This window comes from Phocoena sinus, chromosome 7, assembly GCF_008692025.1.
Source record: "Phocoena sinus isolate mPhoSin1 chromosome 7, mPhoSin1.pri, whole genome shotgun sequence".
In the NCBI taxonomy this organism is placed as follows: Eukaryota; Metazoa; Chordata; class Mammalia; order Artiodactyla; family Phocoenidae; genus Phocoena; species Phocoena sinus.
Window position 1 is genome coordinate 64,053,880 of NC_045769.1, and position 21,938 is coordinate 64,075,817.

Here is a 21,938-nt window from a genome sequence, read left to right on the forward strand (position 1 = left end):
AGCAAACATCAGGGTGAAAGAGAAAGAGAGAGAGGGAGAGAAGGAGAGATAACAAAACTACAACCTACAAACAGAAGGGAGGTAACAGTGATGGACCATTGCCATTATAGCAATTAGTAGAACCATGTGGGTTTGGAATGGATTTGAGTCTTGGACCTTCTTTTGGTGGACTAGTTGAACAACTTTGCCCCCCTTCTCTTTCTCCCTCCTCGGTTATACTCTGAATCAGGGTCTAGCCTGCTGTCCACAGCAACCAAACTGATTAGCTTTGCCTTAAGAATAGCTCTATCAAACTTGATCAGGAAGCTCCCTTATCTGGTTACCATGTAACCTAGCAAACATTTCTGTTCATTTGACACAAGTGATGTAAACTCGGAACCAGCTGAGTCCTGTTCCAACCTGCCCATAATTTATAGGCTAATTCATCTTTCTGTTTACTTACAGAGCTTCCATCCGGCAACGGTCCAAGTCTCAGCTTTCTTACCTGGGACCTGAACCACCATTAGCACTTGTAGATCATAAGTCTACTTATGAAGAGGACAGAAAGGTCAGGTACCGATCGCTCATGGGGGGATGGAAGAAGTCTCTCCTGGAGACTACTGTATGCCCTTTAAGCAAAGATGAGTTTTCAAGGCCTTTATCTAGTATTATTTCACTAAGTCAAACTAAATGGGAGACTCCACTAAGACCTGATGGAAACTCTAAATTTTACATAATGTTTTACATGATATTTTAAAAGAAGCACAAATTAATTAGATACTTTTAAGAATACATGGTAACTAAAACTGAGCTATTAAGGCTTAATTGATAGTTCTTAGATGAACCATTCTAATAAACACAAGCAAATTACAGGTACTTAGCAGATTATTTGATTGTGTAGGTATCCTTTAAAAATTTTTAAGGGTATCTGAAAACTATTTTTATAAAATTTTAAATCTCCTTCTTAAATTATAGTAACCTTGGCAAAAGTGTTTGACAACAGAAATATTTGATATACAAGTTATCACAAATTTTAAATTAATGGGGACTGATTAGGTTTTATGGGCATTTGTTCAGTTCATACAATTTTATAATAATTGTTTAAGAGTGCATTTCAAATTAACACTATTAATTTTAACATCATTCAAAACAACATAAAAATGAAAGAGATAGGAGAAGAATCAACACATATAACAATATTAAATTTTCTTCATCAGGATGTCTATTGCTGTGGTGGGTACAGTCTAACTTTCACATAAGGTGACCATCCCTCCTTCTCAAATCCTTGCTTAATCCCTGAACTTCATTCTTCAGCCCTGATACTCCCATTTTCGATCCCCCATTACTCTTCATTTGAATCTTTTCATGGCAGTTTTCTTATTGAGGCTTATTTCAGGTCATGTTGTCTTATCCTGTTACTAAATTATAAGCTTCTTAAAGTTGGCGACTATATATTATTTATGATTGTATCAACTTGGGCACCTTGCCTTGCCCTGAGAATAGCTCTGTCAAACCTAACCGGAAGGTCCTTTATTTGGTAACCATGTGACCTAGCAAACATTTCTGTTTATTTGACACATGTAAACCTAGAATCTGTTGAGTCCCGTTCCAACCTGCCCATGATCTACAGACTCTTTGATCTTTCTGTTTAGTTACAGAGCTGCACATAGTAGGACATCAAGGGATTTTAAAACTAGGATGAAAAATTAAATTTTTATAGTAAAATAAGGTCCAAACCACAAGATATATAAAGAAAATGAGTCAGAGAATATTTTAATTACAAGCACATCCATTGTACATGATGTAATTTTAAATTGTCTTTAAAGAATTTCAGTATGAGAATCCATTTTGGGAGTAATTATAAACACTGATTCACAATGCCAAATTTGGAATAAAGTACTACTTAACAATCTTATAACTATGATGGAAGGATTATTAAGGCTCTCTTTTGGCTTTAATATATTGATAATAAATAGATAGAGGTCTCAATATCTAATAGAGTTGGTTTAAATAAATTTCATAGAAGAACACCTTGTCTCAGGAGCAGAAGGATGAATCCAGTGAGAGAAAATGTTTAGCAAGCATGGTTGCTTACTGCATCTTGCAATTAAGGACTCAGCACCTCTTCTAGTTCTAGAAACAGGTTCTTCATTTATGTCCATGATGCTGCCACTCATAACTACAAGATGCATTATGTAAGGAGTTTAATAAGCTTCAAGGGAGAAGGAACGAAACACTACCCTGACGTTTCAAACATAGCATAACATTGAATCGTATTCAATTTTTTAAAATAAATTTATTTATTTTATTTATTTATTTTTGGCTGCATTTGGTCTTTTTTTTTAAACATCTTTATTAGAGTATCACTGCTTTAAAATGGTGCATTAGTTTCTGCTTTATAACAAAGTGAATCAGTTATACAAATACATATGTCCCCATATTTCTTCCCTCTTGCATCTCCCTCCCTCCCACCCTCCCATCCCAACCCTCTAGGTGGTCACAAAGCACCAAGCTGATCTCCCTCTGCCATGCGGCTGCTTCCCACTAGCTATCTATTTTACATTCGGCAGTGTATATATGTCCATGCCACTCTCTCATTTTGTGCCAGCTTACCCTTCCCCCTCCCTGTATCCTCAAGTCCATTCTCTAGTAGGTCTGCATCTTAATTCCTGTCTTGCCCCTAGGTTCTTTTCATCTTTTTTTTTTTTTTTCGGTACGCGGGCCTCTCACTGCTGTGGCCTCTCCCGTTGTGGAGCACAGGCTCTGGACGCGCAGGCTCAGCGGCCATGGCTCATGGGCCCAGCCGCTCCACGGCATGTGGATCTTCCCGGACCAGGGCACGAACCCGTGTCCCCTGCATTGGCAGGCAGACTCTCAACCACTGCGCCACCAGGGAAGCCCCTGACCATTTCTTTTCTTTTTTTTACATTCCATATATATGTGTTAGCATACGGTATTTATTTTTCTCTTTCTGACTTACTTCACTCTGCATTACAGTCTCTAGGTCCATCCACCTCACTACAAATAACTCAGTTTCATTCCTTTTTATGGCTGAGTAATATTCCATTGTATATATGTGCCACATCTTCTTTATCCATTCATCTGTCGGTGGACACTTAGGTTGCTTCCATGTCCTGGCTATTGTAAATAGAGCTGCAATGAACATTTTGCTACATGACTCTTTTTGAATTCTGCTTTTCTCAGGGTATATGCCCAGTAGTGGGATAGCTGGGTCATATGGTAGTTCTATTTTTAGTTTTTTAAGGAACCTCCATACTGTTCTCCATAGTGGCTGTATCAATTTACATTCCCACCAACAGTGCAAGAGGGTTCCTTTTTCTCCACACCCTCTCCAGCATTTACTGTTTGTAGATATTTTGATGATGGCCATTCTGACCGGTGTGAGATGATATCTCATTGTAGTTTTGATTTGCATTTCTCTCGTGATTAATGATGTTGACCATTCTTTCATGTGTTTGTTGGCAATCTGTATATTTTCTTTGGAGAAATATCTAGTTAGATCTTCTGCCCATTTTTGGATTGGGTTGTTTGTTTTTTTGATCCTGAGCTGCATGAGCTGCCTGTATATTTTGGAGATGCATCCTTTGTCAGTTGCTTCATTTGCAAATATTTTCTCCCATTCTGAGGGTTGTCTTTTCATCTTGTTTATGGTTTCCTTTGCTGTGCAAAAGCTTTTAAGTTTCATTAGGTCCCATTTGTTTATTTTTGTTTTTATTTCCATTTCTCTAGGAGGTGGGTCAAAAAGGATCTTGCTGTGATTTATGTCATAGAGTGTTCTGCCTATGTTTTCCACTAAGAGTTTGATAGTGTCTGGCCTTACATTTAGGTCTTTAATCCATTTTGAGTTTATTTTTGTGTATGGTGTTAGGGAATGTTCTAATTTCATTCTTTTACATGTAGCTGTCTAGTTTTCCCAGCACCACTTATTGAAGAGGCTGTCTTTTCTCCACTGTATATTCTTGCCTCCTGTATCAAAGATAAGGTGACCATATGTGCGTGGGTTTATCTCTGGGCTTTCTATCCTGTTCCATTGATCTATATTTCTTTTTATGTGCCAGTACCATACTGTCTTGATTACTGTAGCTTTGCAGTAAAGTCTGAAATCAGGGAGCATGATTCCTCCAGCTCTGTTTTTCTTTCTCAAGATTGCTTTGGCTGCTTGGGGTGTTTTGTGTTTCCATACAAATTGTGAAATTTTTTATTCTAGTTCTGTGAAAAATGCCAGTGGTAGCTTGATAGGGATTGCATTGAATCTGTAGATTGCTTTGGGTAGTAGAGTCATTTTCAGATTGTTGATTCTTCCAATCCAAGAACATGGTATATCTTTCCATCTATTTTTATCATCTTTAATTTCTTTCATCAGTGTCTTATCATTTTCTGCATACAGGTCTTTTGTCTCCTTAGGTAGGTTTATTCCTAGATATTTTATTCTCTTTGTTGCAATGGTAAATGGGAGTGTTTCCTTAATTTCTCTTTCAGATTTTTCATCATTAGTATATAGGAATGCAAGAAATTTCTGTACATTAATTTTGTATCCTGCTACTTTACCAAATTCATTGATTAGCTCTAGTAGTTTTCTGGTAGCATCTTTAGGATTCTCTATGTATAGTATCATGTCATCTACAAACAGTGACAGCTTTACTTCTTCTTTTCCAATTTGGATTCCTTTTATTTCTTTTTCTTCTCTAATTGCTTTGGCTAAAACTTCCAAAACTATGTTGAATAAGAGTGGTGAGAGTGGGCAACCTTGTCTTGTTCCTGATCTTAATGGAAATGCTTTCAGTTTTTCACCATTGAGGACGATGTTGGCTATGGGTTTGTCATATATGACCTTTATTATGTTGAGGAAAGTTCCCTCTATGCCTACTTTCTGCAGGGTTTTTATCATAAATCGGTGTTGAATTTTGTCAAAAGCTTTCTCTGCATCTATTGAGCAACATGTATTATGTTGATTGATTTGCGTATATTGAAGAATCCTTGCATTCCTGGAGTAAACCCCACTTGATCATGGTGTATGATCCTTTTAATGTGCTGTTGGATTCTGTTTGCTAGTATTTTGTTGAGGATTTTTGCATCTATGCTCATCAGTGATATTGGCCTGTAGTTTTCTTTCTTTGTGAACTCTTTGTCTGGTTTTGGTATCAGAGTGATGGTGGCCTCGTAGAATGAATGAGTTTGGGAGTGTTCCTCCCTCTGCTATATTTTGGAAGAGTTTGAGAAGGATAGGTGTTAGCTTTTCTCTAAATGTTTGATAGAATTCACTTGTGAAGCCACCTGGTCCTGGGCTTTTGTTTGTTGGAAGATTTTTAATCACAGTTTCAATTTCAGTGCTTGTGATTGGTCTGTTCATATTTTCTATTTCTTCCTGGTTCAGTCTCGGAAGGTTGTGCATTTCTAAGAATTTGTCCATTTCTTCCAGGTTGTCCATTTTATTGGCATAGAGTTGCTTGTAGTTATCTCTCATGATCCTTTGTATTTCTGCAGCGTCAGTTGTTACTTCTCCTTTTTCATGTCTAATTCTATTGATTTGAATATTCTCCCTTTTTTCTTGATGAGTCTGGCTAATGGTTTATCAATTTTGTTTATCTTCTCAAAAACCAGCTTTTAGTTTTATTGATCTTTGCTATTGTTTCCTTAATTTCTTTTGCATTTTTTTCTGATCTGATCTTTATGATTTCTTTCCTTCTTCTAACTTTGGAGTATTTTTGTTCTTCTTTCTCTAATTGCTTTAGGTGTAAGGTTAGGTTGTTTGTTTGAGATGTTTCTTGTTTCTTAAGGTAGGATTGTATTGCTATAAACTTCCCTCTTAGAACTGCTTTTGCTGCATCCCACAGGTTTTGGGTCATCGTGTTTTCATTATCATTTGTTTCTAGGTATTTTTTGATTTCTTCTTTGATTTCTTCAGTGATGTCTTGGTTATTAAGGTGTGTGTTATTTAGCCTCCATGTGTTTGTAATTCTTACAGATTTTTTCTTGTAATTGATATCTAGTCTCATAGCATTGTGGTCAGAAAAGATACTTGATACAATTTCAATTTTCTTAAATTTACCAAGGCTTGATTTGTGACCCAAGATATGATCTATCCTGGAGAATGTTCCATGAGCACTTGAGCAGAATGTGTATTCTGTTGTTTTGGGATGGAATGTCCTATAAATATCAATTAAGTCCATCTTGTTTAATGTATCATTTAAAGCTTGTGTTTCCTTATTTATTTTCATTTTGGATGATCTGTCCATTGGTGAAAGTGGGGTGTTAAATTCCCCTACTATGATTGTGTTACTGTTGATTTCCCCTTTTATGGCTGTTAGTATTTGTCTTATGTATTAAGATGCTCCTATGTTGGGTGCATAAATATTTACAATTGTTATAACTTCTTCTTGGATTGATCCTTTGATGATTATGTAGTGTCCTTCTTTGTCTCTTGTAATAGTCTTTATTTAAAGTCTATTTTTTCTGCTGTGAGAATTGCTACTCCAGCTTTCTTCTGATTTCCATTTGCATGGACTATCTTTCTCCATACCCTCACTTTCAGTCTGTATGTGTCCCTAGGTCTGAAGTGGGTCACTTGCAGACAGCATATATACAGGTCTTGTTTTTGTATCCATTCAGCCAATCTATGTCTTTTCGTTGGAGCATTTAATCCATTTACATTTAAGGTAATTATCGATATGTATTTTCCTATTCCCATTTTCTTAATTGTTTTGGGTTTGTTATTGTAGGTCTTTTCCTTCTCTTGTTTTTCCTGCCTAGAGAAGTTCCTTTAGCATTTGTTGTAAAGCTGGTTTGGTGGTGCTGAGTTCTCTTAGCTTTTGCTTGTCTGTAAAGGTTTTAATTTCTCCATCAAATCTGAATGAAATCCTTGCTGGGTAGAGTAATCTTGGTTTAGGTTTTTTTCCTTCATCACTTTAAATATGTCCTGCCACTCCCTTCTGGCTTGCAGGGTTTCTGCTGAAAGATCAGCTGTTCACCTTATGGGGATTCCCTTTTGTGTTATTTGTTGTTTTTCCCTTGCTGCTTTTAATATTTGTTATTCGTATTTAATTTTTGATAGTTTGATTAATATATGTCTTTGCATGTTTCTCCTTGCATTTATCCTGTATGGGACTCTCTGTGCTTCCTGGACTTGATTAACTATTTCCTTTCCCATATTAGGGAAGTTTTCAACTCTAATCTCTTCAAATATTTTCTCAGCCCCTTTCTTTTTCTCCTCTTCTTCTGGGACCCCTGTAATTCGAATGTTGGTGCGTTTAATGTTGTCCCAGAGGTCTCTGAGACTGTCGTCAGTTCTTTTCATTCTTGTTTCTTTATTCTGCTCTGCAGTAGTTATTTCCACTATTTTATCTTCCAGGTCACTTATCCATTCTTCTGCCTCAGTTATTCTGCTATTGATCCCATTTAGAGTATTTTTAATTTCATTTATTGTGTTGTTCATCGTTGTTTGTTTCCTCTTTAGTTCTAGGTCCTTGTTAAATGTTTCCTGCATTTTGTCCATTCTATTTCCAAGATTTTGGATCATCTTTGCTATCATTATTCTGAATTCTTTTTCAGGTAGACTGCCTATTTCCTCTTCATTTCTTAGGTCTGGTGGAGTTTTGCCTTGCTCCTTCATCTGCTGTGTGTTTCTCTGTCTTCTCATTTTGCTTAACTTACTGTGTTTGGGTTCACCTTTTCGCAGGCTGCATGTTTGTAGTTCCCGTTGTTTTTGGTGTCTGTCCCCGGTGGCTAAGGTTGGTTCAGTGGGTTGTGTAGGCTTCTTGGTGGAGGGGACTAGTGCCTATGTTCTGGTGGATGAAGCTGGATCTTGTCTTTCTGGTGGGCAGGTCCACGTCTGGTGGTGTGTTTTGGGATGTCTGTGGCCTTATTATGGTTTTAGGCAGCCTCTGTGCTAATGGATGGGGTTGTGTTCCTGTCTTGCTAGTTGTTTGGCATAGGGTGTCCAGCACTGTAGCTTGCTGGTCATTGAGTGGAGCTGGGTCTTGGCGTTGAGATGGAGATCTCTGGGAGATTTTCGCCATTTGATATTACGTGGAACTGGGAGGTCTCTTGTGAACCAGTGTCCTGAACTTGGCTCTCCCACCTCAGAGGCACAGCCCTGATGCCTGGCTGGAGCACCAAGACCCTTTCCTCCACATGGCTCAGAATAAAGGGAGAAGAAAAAGAAAGAAAGAAAGAAGAAGATAAAATATAATAAAGTAAAATAAGATAGAGTTATTAAAATAAAAAATAATTATTAAGAAAGAAAATTTTTAAGTGATTAAAAAAACGGACAGACAGGACCCTAGGACAAATGGTAAAAGCAAAGCTATAAAGACAAAATCACACACAGAAGCATACACATACACACTCACAAAAAGAGAAAAAGGTAAAAAAATATATATATATCGTTGCTTCCAGAGTCCACCTCCTCAATATGGGATGATTCGTTGTCTATTCATGTATTCCACAGATGGAGGGTACATCAGGTTGATTGTGGAGATTTAATCTGCTGCCCCTGAGGCTGCTGGGAGAAATTTCCCTTTCTCTTCTTTGTTTGCACAGCTCCCAGGATTCAGGTTTGGATTTGGCCCCGCCTCTGTGTGTAGGTCGCCTGAGGGTGTCTGTTCTTCGCTCAGACAGGACAAGGTTAAAGGAGCAGCTGATTCGGGGGCTCTAGGTCACTCAGGCCGGGAGGAGGGAGGGGCACGGAAGCTGGGCGAGCCTGCAGCAGCAGAGGCCGGCATGACGTTGCACCAGCCTGAGGTGTGCTGTGCGTTCTCCCGGGGAGGCTGTCCCTGGATCACGGGACCCTGGCAGTGGCGGGCTGCACAGGCTCCCGGGAGGGGAGGTGTGGATGGTGACCTATACTTGCACACAGGCTTCTTGGTGGTGGCAGCAGCAGCCTTAGTATCTCATGCCCGTCTCTGGGGTTCACGCTGATAGCCGTGGCTCACGCCAGTCTCTGGAGCTCCTTTAGGCGGCGCTCTTAATCCCCTCTCCTTGCGCACCAGGAAACAAAGAGGCAAGACAAAGTCTCTTGCCTCTTAGGCAGATCCAGACTTTTCCCCAGACTCCCTCCTGGCTAGCAGTGGCACACTAGCCCCTTCAGGCTGTGTTCACGCAGCCAACCCCAGTCCTCTCCCGGCGCTGCGACCAAAGCCCGAGCCTCAGCTCCCAGCCCCGCCCGCCCCAGCAGGTGAGCAGACAAGCCTCTCGGGCTGGTGAGTGCCGGTCAGCACTGATCCTCTGTGCGGGTATCTCTCCACTTTGCCCTCCGCACCCCTGTTGCTGTGTTTTCCTCTGCGGCTCCGAAGCTTCTTACCCTCCTCCGCCACCCGAAGTCTCTGCCCGCGAAGGGGCTTCCTAGTATGTGGAAACCTTTCCTCCTTCACAGCTCCCTCCCACTGGTGCAGATCCCGCTCCTATTCTTTTGTCCTACCCAGGTACCTGGGGAGTTTCTTGCCTTTTGGTAGGTCTGAGGTCTTCTACCAGCGTTCAGTAGGTGTTCTGTAGGAGTTGTTCCACATGTAGATGTATTTCTGATGTATTTGTGGAGAGGAGGGTGATTTCTGCGTCTTACTCTTCTGCCATCTTGAAGCTTCTTCATTTGGTCTTTGTTGCTGTGCACGGGCTTTCTCTAGCTGAGGGAAGCAGGGGCTACTCTTCGTTGTGGTGCTTGGGCTTCTCATTGCAGTGGCTTCTCTTGTTGCGGAGCACGGGCTCTAGGCACACAGGCTTCAGTAGTTGTGGCACACAGGCTTAGTTGCTCCGCAGCATGTGGGATCTTCCCGGACCAGAGCTTGAACCCATATCCCCTGCATTAGCAGGCAGATTCTTAACCACTGTGCCACCAGGGAAGTCCCAATCATATTCAATTTTTGCATTTTAATTTTTTCCCCCTAGTTTCTGGGTAAATATTCGACAATAAAAGCAAGAGCATTAGGAAGGAAGGAAAAGAAAATTCAATTTTGTTGTTTTTGTTGAAGCTGGTAGATGGCTCAGCATTGTTACAGAGAACAATCAGATTTCCTGGAGGTCTGAAGATCATGTTACCAGAGTTCTCATGAGGCAGGGAAAACTCAGAAGGGAGATATTTAAATAAATGGAAACCTAAATCAAATATAGAGATTAGTTTTAGAGAAACAAAAATGTTCCATAACCCAGTGTAATTTTATTAAGTTGACACTCTGATTTCTCTCTCTAGTTAAGGAAGGAAAAGGAAGAAAGGAAGAAAGTGACAGGGACACCAATGCAATTTTGCTAAAGCTTGAAGCGAATAAAGGTCTTATGCTTATATTAACACTGCTCATTTGTAGGATAATTATATTAGAATCTTTTTGATTTAAAAATTAAGTATCTTTTAAAAGTAAACAACAGAATCAGGGTTAATAAAATTTAATCCTGTTTGGTTAAAGTATGGACTTTCTCATCCAAGTACATTTTAAAGTTTTTTAATAGTTAACTAAATTCTGTAAGATTAAGCACTGGCAAATTTTTTTTTTTTTCTTATTTTGATGAAGAAGCTCTAACCTGACCTGTTAATTGGGAGATGTTCTACCTTCTGTGGCAGTGCAAAAGTTTTACTTATATAAAGGAGTTATCTCCACCTTGTGGTCTCTTAGAGTTTTGACTCCAAAAACTTCAGGAAATGGTTTTAAAAGTCTGTCCTTCCAAACTCTAAGTGGGGTGTCTGACCTAACATCTCATAGTTAGCTGGTGACAGAGCCATGACTACAGCCTGTTTTCTCTTCCTCTCCAAGCTATACTCTTGGCTCTCATAAATGGAGTCAGATCTTAGTTACAATGCTGACAACATTAAGAGTAGGATTAGGGGAAACCTGCAGGCTAGAGGTTCCAGTCTCTGATATCTAGGCATCTCTTTTAGGGAAACTAAAAAGGTAGAATATATAGGAGATTGAGTCAAGGTCAAATATTAGAAATCCATAGCTTCATCACAGCTAATTTGGAGACAGGGTTTAGGCAATGGTTGAGAGATAGGGCAGAGGATCTATAAAAATGACTATCAGTTTTTGGTTATTTGGAGAGTCCCTGCTTCTTGGTCATAGTTACCATTTCCTATCATCATATCTTAAAGTCGTTATCGAGGCAGGAGACCCCTATGGATTGGCATGACAAAGTCATTGTAACAAAGTATAGAAATCGGGACATAAGGTTTAAGTAGAAAGTTATATTTTCACTTGACGTACACAAGGAGATGGAAGGAAGGAAGCTGGAAAAAGCTCATTGTCTAGCATTATACCATCTACATTGTAAGTGAGTGAGCAGTGTTTTTTAAATAAATGTTTTGTTGCATGTATGCGCCACGGGCATAAAAGCTTCATTCATTCTTTCATCCAATAAACACTGATTGCACACCTATCACGTGCCAGGTATTGTGTTAGGGATGCAAAGATGAACAAGAGCCACTGTCCTTCTCCCTGCACTGGAGCTGCTAGCAGGATCCTTCATGACATATGATAAATAAATGAGCACTGTGCAACTTGACATTGACACAATAGAGGCAGGAACCCTGCAGTGAGGAGGCATATATAAACTTTTATAATTGTATTTTTCTGTGAGTTACTGGTTTGCTATATATATATATAAAATCTTTAGCTTTTTAGCTTTTTTTAGATGAGTAAATTCATCTTTAGCTTTGCAAAATCCCAGAGGTTAAAAACCCTTCTGTACATAGTGACTTTAATTTTCTTTTCTTCTTCTACTGTCTTTTAGCAATATTAAATAAAAGTCAATCAAAAGTCAATTACTCAGGGACAGATTTCCTAGTTTTTGCATCATTCAGTCTTAATAGCCTCATCTTTTTGGGGGTTGGGGCATAGTTTCCTTTAAAGTCAAATTTTTAATAAAAGGGGAAAAAAGAAAATTATTCAAATTAATTAAATTTTGCTTCCTGTTAGCCTATCTTGGAATGTTAACTACTGGACAAAAGGTACTTCATACTGCTTTTAGATGTCTTTGGTTTTGTTGTTAAGGTTTAGGGATACCTTCAGATATCAGAAGACCAGGGAGATTTGTATCATGTCAGACTGTGGGTGGACCATCCTGTGGGACAGTGGTTCCAGGAAATGTTGGAGTTTAATGTCCCTAGATGGTATAGCACAGCTGACACTTTCAAAATGTTCAAACATGGCACCCCAAACATTTAGTTCTGGAAGGAGTTTTGGAGATTGTGTACTGCTGAGGACCTCAAAAAATGGGCTTTGTCATCAGAATTACCTGAGGATTATTTTTTAAAACACAAATTCACACTTAGGCTTCCTAAAATAGAAGTTCTGTTGGTGGGACCCAGGTGTCTGTAATTTTAATCTTCGACCCACATGAGTCTGGTAAGCATCCAGAACTGGACACCAACCACTGTTTAGAACCGTAAAGGGTCTGATAGTTTGCTCTATTGCAAGCTATAGCCTGACCCAATTTCATGGATGCTGGCAAATACACAAGAGCCCTGTGTCAGAGACAAACGACCTTTTACTCAGAGCACAAGCAGGAGCCAGAGTAGAGCATTTGCACTAGTTCCCCAGCCCGACCCCACTTCCCGTTAAGTTGATGCAAAGAGAGCCAGACGATACCAGCAAATGAACGGGGAGAGGAATCCTGGGCTTGAGGAACCTGATGTTTTTATAATGGGCAAATTTTTATAATGTCCTTTTCTTGGGATGGAGAACACTACCTCTGTCCTCCAAGGCTATTTGCTGTACAAATATCCTTGAAGAAATAGCCTGAACAAAGGAAGTCAGTGCCTCTTTTCACAAGATGTACAGAAACATGAGAGACCCATAGAGAATTGTCTTCCCCACACAACTTTCCTTTTGAGGAGGAGGTAACTGAGCCTCAGAGAGTTAAAGAACTCAGTGATATATTCCATTAGTGGCCATATGAGGCTCATCCAAGAACCCCATTCTTTCTACACCTGTTTCCCTCATGCTTTCCCAGCCACCTGTCTTCCTCTCTGCATTGATTTCCTAGAGTTTAGTAAGATGTCAGAGATGAAATCATTGAAGGATTTGCTGCATGAGTGAGTAGTAATGACAAGTGCAACTGTTGAGGGCAGGCCAAGAGAGAACTTGAGACTGAGGCATTGACAAATCTATCACCAGCTGAGCTGCCTTCATCCATCCTATTTGGCTTGCAACTAGAATGAGAGGGACACCAGCCTTTTATTTCAATTGACTTGGTAATGTAGACTTTGACTTCGGAAGCAAAAGGATAGTATTTGAAGTTCCTTGCTGTCTTCTGTTCCTGGCATTCAGCTCCCTAAGGGGTAAATGCGTATTAAGGAAAGAGAGCACTAATAGTTTTGTAGTCAATTTGCTGTAGACATTTTTAGTATATTTTAATAGAAAAAGTAAAAAATAAACTAATACAGATCTATATACGTCACCTAAAAGCCTTTCTCAAACAAAGTGGGCAATAAATTTAACAGATTATTGAATAATGGGCCTAAAGACCAAGCACTGAACACTATCTGTAACAAGGAAAAATGATGGTAAAAACGATGATGTTCTGAATATATTTGCCTTTAAGAGGATAAAAATTTGCTAGCTCTGACACTTTAATGGCAACTAAAGAAATTGGAGGGGCTTCCCTGGTGGCGCAGTGGTTGAGAGTCCGCCTGCCGATGCAGGGGGCACGGGTTCGTGTCCTGGTCCGGGAAGATCCCACATGCTGCGGAGCGGCTGGGCCCGTGAGCCATGGCCGCTGAGCCTGCGCGTCCAGAGCCTGTGCTCTGCAACGGGAGAGGACACAACAGTGAGAGGCCCGCGTACCGAAAAAAAAAAAAAGAAATTGGAATAGGGAAATTTTGAAATAGTTTTTACTCCTTGTGAAGAAAATGCAGAATTTAGAAATCCAAATTGATGACCATTTACTTCTGGGCACTAATTAAGGAAAACCTTAGAGAAAACATGCAATTGATAACCGTCGACACCACTTCATACATTTTAAAAATTATTTTGCCTTGTTTAGATACACTGGCCTGCCTTAGAGCTTTAGCCAGTTACAAGATTTTAGAGCTTTGACATTTATGAAGGACATATCTTGAAAATTTCACAAGTCCTCAAATATGTAAATACCCCTATAGCACAAAAACTTTTTAAAATTGGGGGGTTATTTTTCTTACAGATCCAACATATTTATTACTCCCCAAGAGTTAATACCTATGCAATTGTGAAATGAGGACTACGAGCTCACCTTCAGATGAGCAGACACTCTAAGATCGATCCCATCCAAGTCACAGCATGGTGGCAAGCAATTCAGAAAGATTTTTCACAAAATAACGAATCACTTCGTCTCATAGATCTTTAAGGCCACTCATAACCAATCAAACCATGACTCAAATCTGTGAATGCCAGAGGGTCTGCTGTATAACAAAATAGTATATGCAGAAATTTAGATGATTAATGTAACTCCCTCTTCCCTCAAGGACAAGAACATTCCTGTGGAAGAAGAAATTGAACCTGCCCCAGTTAGGAGGATTCTGAAAGTTAACGCTCCAGAATGGCCCTACATGCTGGTAGGGGCTATGGGCGCAGCTGTCAATGGGACAGTCACACCCCTCTATGCCTTCTTCTTCAGCCAGATTCTTGGGGTAAGCAAACAGCTGGACCAGCTTTATTCTCCTCCTGCCTTTGGTTTGTCTATCAGTGGATATTGTCATTTTTGATAGGTTGGCTCTTTGTTGTAATGGACTTAGCTCTTTTTTGTTTTTAAGCTTTTTTTTTAGCTCTTTTTTCTCATCTCTAAAGGATTAAAAATGTCTCAAGTCTCCATCACACAGGAGGCAAGAAGGTGAAGCGGTATTTCATTTGGGCTGGCAGCACCCTCCAACAGGCATCGTGTCTGTAAAAAAAACAGCACTATGGCTGCAAATTTAGTGTCAAAAGAGGGCAGTTTACCTATATGCAAACCAAATCAGAATGCAAAGCAGGTTGGTTGAATAATACAAAAGGATTGGGGGGCCATTTTGATCTTGCTGAACAGCTGAGGTACAAAGTTTGACTTGTAATAGCAGGTGTTCATGCATGTTGTATAATGCTCTTCTCTTCCGCTGGTTGCACCATTGAAATGGGGAGGTGGGGAGGAAACAGGAAAAGAAGAGAGAAGTAAAATAAGGCATGGATAAAGGATAAGCTTATTTCAGTTTCTCACCTCCTAGGAGTTTTGATATTCTCCATCTGACTTCATTGTTATAATACAATAATAATAATGACTACAAACAATAACTAGGTGCTATCTAAGAACTTGGTATACAATAGTTCACTAAACTTTTCTAATAACCACCTGTGGTAGGTATCCTTATTGTTCCCATTTGACAAAGGAGCAAACCAAGGCGTAAAGAACTTAGGGGAGTGACTGGTGGATCTGGGATTTAAATCCAGGCAGTGTGACTGCAGAGCCAAGTTCCAACAAAACCTTCTCATTGCAAAATTAGTTCTCAATAATTTTATCACATTTTCTTAGTTGAAATTTACACACACACAAATCCTGTGAGATCAACAAGGAGGCGAATCTAAAGAACTGTAACAACTTGTTCAAGGTGACACAGGGTCACATTGGGTGATGGGACCAGGACTAGCACCAGCTTTTTTGAAGGATTTGTGAGAGTCCTAAGTTTTAGTTTCCTCCTCTGCTGTTCTTTCTCTCTTGCGGTCTCTCTGGCAGAGTTCCTGACCAGAAGTTAAGTCCCCTCAGGCATGAGGTGTATAGAAAGACTTGTATAGTCCACAAGCAAGATCAAATTAATCCTATAGGGATTCCCTGGTGGCACAGTGGTTGAGAGTCTGCCTGCCGATGAGGGGGATGTGGGTTCGTGCCCCGGTCCGGGAAGATCCCACATGCCACGGAGCGGCTGGGCCCGTGAGCCATGGCCGCTGAGCCTGCGCGTCCAGAGCCTGTGCTCTGCAACAGGAGAGGCCACAACAGTGAGAGGCCCGCGAACCGCAAAAAAAAAAAAAAAAAAAAATCAATTCTATAGGGATGGCCTCAGCCACCGCTTCAATGTTCACACTGCCCCCTTGTGTTAAGTGAGGAAATCATCAGAAAAGTAGGAAATTGGAAACACAGGGGCCAACTCTGGTAAACTGAATTTCTGGTTATGCTGAAAATATTTTAATAATTAATTTATATTCATTAATATCTAGTAAATACCATACCCTAAACATAATAGAAATGTTCTTTTATTCACTCAATAGGTGTTTGTTGGTTATCTCCCCTAGATGAGGGACTTGGGAACACAGTGTCAGTCAGGGTGCCTTCCCTAATGCAGTTTCCAGTCTATGAAGAAGACAGACATTAAACCAAAAAATCCACTCATCAGGGCTTCCCTGGTGGCGCAGTGGTTGGGAGTCCGCCTGCCAATGCAGGGGGTACGGGTTCGTGCCCCGGTCCGAGAAGATCCCACATGTCGCGGAGCGGCTGGGCCCGTAAACCATGGCCGCTGAGCCTGCGCGTCCGGAGCCTGTGCTCCGCAACGGGAGAGGCCACAACAGTAAGAGGCCCGCGTACCGCAAAAAAAAAAATACACTCATCATTCATCAAATATTTACACATCGCTTACTGTTTGCCAGACACTGTTGCTGGTATTAGGAGGAGCAAGAAAACCAGAGCCCTCCTGCTCTCATAAAGCTGACATTCTACCAGGGATAGGCTCTGGAAATGCATTCCACTGAGCAGTGATGCAGATGTAGAGCGTGTAGGGGGTGGCACTGAATCTGTTAAGACCCAAGACTATGCCCTAGATGTTCACTTTTAAAATAATTCCAGGATGCCAACTTCTTTGCTGATCATCTCTTTCTCTCTTATAAATGCAGAGTATGGAATGCATTCACTCAACTTCACCCAAACCCTGTGTATGAACTGCTTTGGGAAGAGTCCTGGGTTCCCTGCCAGGAGACTTTTTTTCTGCCCTGGGGTCACATCATGCCACTTCTCTGGGTCTCAGTTGCCTTAACTATAAAAGGAAGGATTGACAAAGATGATCTGTAAGATAACTTCCAGCTCTAGTGGTCTATGAAATGGCCAAGTCAAAAAAAATTTGATGATCCAGTTATAACCCCTGCCCTTGGTTATTGTTGGTGAGAATATTCTCTGTGATTCTTCTGGTCACAACCAGAAAATCCTAGCCTGAGCAATTCAGCTTTTCACGTAAGGACCGAAGGATCAGAGTAGCAGGATCTAGTTGGTTAAATCCAAAATCTGCTCATCGTTAAGGCTCTCACAGGGTTATATTCGCTAAGAGGATGAAGCTTTACTATTTTTCTTCTTTGATAAAGAAGGTTGTTTTTGTGTGCCTCTTAGCATAATTATCACATATTCATCAGTGGGTTCATGAGGCTTTCTTTCATCTCATAGGGTATAATCATGAGTCAGATAATAGTCTGGTTTTAATTGCACTGTTTTCATTCTGACATATCTAAAGGGCACAATATTCACAGTTGGTTCTGAGACCACAGTTTGGAACGAGGACCCAGCAAATGATTGGGCGTTAGGGGCCTGGTTGCTAATCTAGCGAAGCCTCAATGTACACATAAAGCATAATTTCTCTGGTGCACTTTCCCTGGGTTTATTTGACTTGGAAAAGGTGCCAAGTGTTCCAAGCACTGCAGTTTGGACATAGCATGCTGGGGAAAAGTATGAACGCTGGAGTCAGCCAGCCCTGGGCTTGCCGCAGGTCTCTGCTCTGTGCTGTCTGCATGCATCTGGGCAAGTGGTTTCCCCTTGATGAGTCTTAGCTTCCTTATCTATAACATAGGGTGAGAAAATCTACCTCACTGGGTTGTTTTAAGAATCCTAATTTAAGGAAATCCTCATTTAAGTTAAAGTAGATTAAGTAACACATTTGCATCTGGTAAATAGCAAGAGTCTAGAGAATGTTCATTTTCTCCTTAAACAAACTTACCTTTACAAAATGATGTAGATGTGTGCTTGAACTACACCTAGTCTAAAAACAGAAGAACCGGGGGATGGGCAGCCCTTTGGGTTGCATTTCAGTAAGAATGTACAAAGAACTCATGCAGTAGAGTTTGTCAGCGGGGGTGGGGGTGGGGGGGGAGGTTACAGACAGCTGATGCCCAATCTTGAATTTAATATTAGCCAAACATTCTTTTTTAACCCTGAGAAGCCAAGAGAGCGTGCCCAGAAGAAAACCACTGCACTGGAATCTGGAAACCGGGCATTTCCTTATCTAATAATAACCACCAGCTAAATGAACTTGGATAAAGGACTTGATCTTGTGGGCTTTAGTTTCCCATCTATAAAATAAGAGTTAAACTGGCTAATATGCAGTACGATAGTCCATGACTATAATAGGTGACCTTAGAGGGGAATGAGAATTGTGGCATCACCGTGTGGGGTTTGTGGGGATTTGTATAGTGATTTTTAAAACCAAACTGAAATATATCTTTAAGTCCTTGTGTTTGTAAACTGTAAAGTAAACTTACATGAGTTATTCCATGGTGGGGTGAATGACTGTGGCATCTTTTGAACCCACTTCATTCGTTAAGAATGAATGTATTCTTCATTGCTAAGAACCATAACGGGCCCAAAAGCTCTGTCCTAGAAAGAGTACATCTCATTAATTTAGAACCCCTCCCCCTACTTTGGAATTTGTGATAATTTCAACGGGTTACTTCTGCTTTACAAAAAAGGATTTGTTAATGGAGTAGTTTGCATTGTTTACAGGAGATTTATTTGGCATATAGCAGGCATTCGGTAAATATTTGTTGAATAAATGGTTTCCTTTGAGCAACTGCTTTCTGGCATTGTTCTAGTTACTCAAATTAATGCAGAGCAATAAGTAAGGATTTATTGTGCAGCTCTCTAATAAATAGCTTTTCTGAACTCTCACAGTTCCCTCACTTAGTCTGAATTAGGAGGGTTTTGATGCACCTAAGATCTATTTCACTGTAGGGCGATGTCATTAGGATATGCAGCTATCCTTTCCATTTTCTTATTGCAACAGCATGGGTCCCAGTCAGTTACTTAAGCATGTGCCTGTAAGTTCAGAATATACTTATGAGTATAGTTTACGACTTATTATAGACTGAAAAAAACCCACTCATAATTTCCATAGTTTCTTGAGGGGAATGTTTTCAGCTTCTGGTGATTTAGAAGCAACAATTTCAGCCTCTGATGGATGGAAGCTTTTCTGTCCTAAGACAATTCCAGTCAGTGCCTTGATAGCTAGTTGCTTTTTTGTGTGTGTGTGCCAGCTGCTTTTATAATGATGCTATTATTTGTATATATATATAAGTAACCTATAAAACTAATAATAGGCGAGGTACCTGAGTGTGAAAGCCATCTTTATTATTGGGGAAAGACATAGGTCATATTACTTTGAGTTTTGTCCCAGAATAATATTCTCAGATTCTCAAGTAACTTCCCCACTTCTTTCCTTCCTCCTTTCCTTCTTCTTTTCTTCCTTCCTTCCTTTTTTTCCTTGCCTTATTATGTAAAGAATTTGAGGCATTTCATCATATTTTTCATCTGTATCAAAGAAAAGCCAATAAAATTGCCTACATCAGGCAAAGAAACGAGACAAAAATTCTGTCAGTCATAACCATTGGGTTTCGTTCACCAGCCTTCCTTCCTCACAGAGAATTAAGTGCACATGTTTATAGTTAACTTTGGTTTAACACTAGTATGTTTAAAGTGAACTGGTTTTTAACCCAAAGCCTAAGAGAAATTTCTCTTAAACATATTTGAATTGATTTATTTTGCTATTGTTTGTTAATACTAAAGTTACTTCCTTGCTTACTGTCTTGCAAAGATTTTTTCAATTCCTGATAAAGAAGAACAAAGGTCACAGATCCATGGTGTGTGCCTGCTTTTTGTAGCAATAGGCTGTGTATCTTTTTGCACTCAATTTCTGCAGGTAAGGAATTTTATTTTTCAGTAAGCGATTTAGTTATTTTCCCCCTTTTCCTGTTAAAATATTACTAAAGACTCCTTTATGTTTCAGGGATATGCTTTTGCTAAATCCGGGGAACTCCTCACAAAAAGGCTACGTAAATTGGGTTTCAGAGCAATGTTAGGGCAAGACATTGGCTGGTTTGATGACCTCAGAAATAGCCCTGGAGCACTGACAACAAGGCTTGCTACAGATGCTTCTCAAGTTCAAGGGGTAAGCCGTGGTGGAAACCAGGCACGTAGTAACTGGAGTAGACTTTCTTTCCTTTATGTATTCCAATAATCACGTAATTCCAATAACCACGTACATATTTCCTATAAAACAGGAACTCGAGGGAGGATACCCCAGAGCTACACTTTTGCCCATTTCCAAAGTTGACAAACAGCAGCTAAAGCATACTGTCTCCTAGGTAATGCCCAGAATCAGTGTTATGGCATGAATCAAAATCTGTCAGAGTTTTGTATTTCCTCTGAGTCTAACAATTGAGAAGAACTTTCCCTCCTTTCTCAGATCGGTTTTTTTTTTTTAAGGCCCAGAGGCTCAGATTCCACAAGACTTAATGGCACCCCCAGAGGGTGTGTGTGGAAAAAAGCCTCCTTCCACAGGGGCCTGGCTTGTAAGTTAGTCTTAGGAAAAGAAGCTGTTCTAAGCAGCCCAGCCGGGAACCTGAGGGAAAGACAGGAGATGATTGCTATCTAGAATCCTGACACATTCCAAGGGCTGTCTTTTCTGACTAAGGGAGACTAAGCTGTGGTTTCTAAACCCCAGAACCTGTAGCCTTGTTCAGGAGATTTAAACATGTGTACAAGATGAGGCTACACCTTTATAAAACCAGGCATTTGGGTTAAAGGGGTGAGAGTTCAGTTTGCCTCTCAACGCCACTGCTCACTTTCCATGAAAATCAGAAAAAGAGGAAAAAGAAAAGTCATGGTTTGCCTGTGAGGCTCTTGGAAGAAAAAACTCACTGGATTGGTAGCGCTGTACTGTATATCTCGACTTCTACCAGTTCAACCAACAATATGAACCATGATATGGAGAATTTCAAAGGAACATGGAATCCTCTTTAGAGGAAAATCCCTGTAAATTTTTCATTTTGATCATTCTACGCTTTTTCTATTGTATAAATAGAAAATGTGTTTCCCACAGTCATTGGGTCACACCGTACATATTATTTTGTAATCTTTCTTTTTTCTCCTGAAACAATGTGATGTGAGCATATTTTGGTCCTTATATATCCTTCTACAATGAATTTTTAATGAATGCTTAATTCATCATTTTAATATATCATCATTTCTTAAAGAATTCCCTGTTTAGGTCCTCCCTCCCCACATAAGCAATTTATATCATTTTGCATCAAGCTTGTGGCATACCCTTGATTATTTTTTTAGTTCTCAAAATATAATCACTGGATCAAAATGTATAATCATTTTGAAAGGTTTTAATATACATTGTCTTACTGCTTAAAGTTTTTACTAATTTTACTCTCAACATTTGAGTATTCTAGTGTCTAGTTCACCTTATTCTTGACCTTAGATTAAATAAATAAGCTATAGTCTCATCTCTTCTATTTTTGCAATCTTCAATCTGCAAGGAGCTTTTATAGGTTATTCATTATCACTAGAATTAATCTCACGCTGACTGGTCTAGCTCTGATACCCATGAAATGAGATTAGTCAATACATGAGCTCCCAAGAAGGTGTGAATAAGATGTACTTTTATTAATCCAGCCTTCAAGTGCATTGTGGGGGGGCTCTTTAATTAAAAGACCCTCCCTTTTTAAAGCATAGAACTACCATATGATCAGTAATTCCACTCCTAGGTACATATCCAAAAGAGTTGAAAGCAGTGACCAAACAGATACTTATATACCCATATTCATAGCACCATTATTCATTATGGCCAAAAGGTGAAAACAACCCAAGTTTTCATCAACAGATCAATGGATAAACAAAATATGGTATATACACACAATGGAATGTTATTCAGCTTTAAAATAAATGAAATCCTGATACCTGCGGTAACATGGATGGATCTT

At 39.8% G+C, this 21,938-nt stretch overlaps 1 protein-coding gene across 3 annotated transcripts in view; it reads left to right on the forward strand.

Annotated features, from left to right (window-relative positions):
- The window catches only part of ABCB11 (ATP binding cassette subfamily B member 11), an 84,818-nt gene that overhangs the window by 48,198 nt on the left and 14,682 nt on the right, over positions 1 to 21,938 (forward strand). For all 3 annotated transcript variants that reach the window (XM_032637577.1, XM_032637578.1, XM_032637579.1), the window contains exons 17-20: positions 445 to 547; positions 14,420 to 14,584; positions 19,763 to 19,867; positions 19,955 to 20,116. In XM_032637577.1, coding sequence (XP_032493468.1) covers positions 445 to 547; positions 14,420 to 14,584; positions 19,763 to 19,867; positions 19,955 to 20,116 — 535 coding nt within the window. The remainder of the gene's footprint in view (positions 1 to 444; positions 548 to 14,419; positions 14,585 to 19,762; positions 19,868 to 19,954; positions 20,117 to 21,938) is intronic.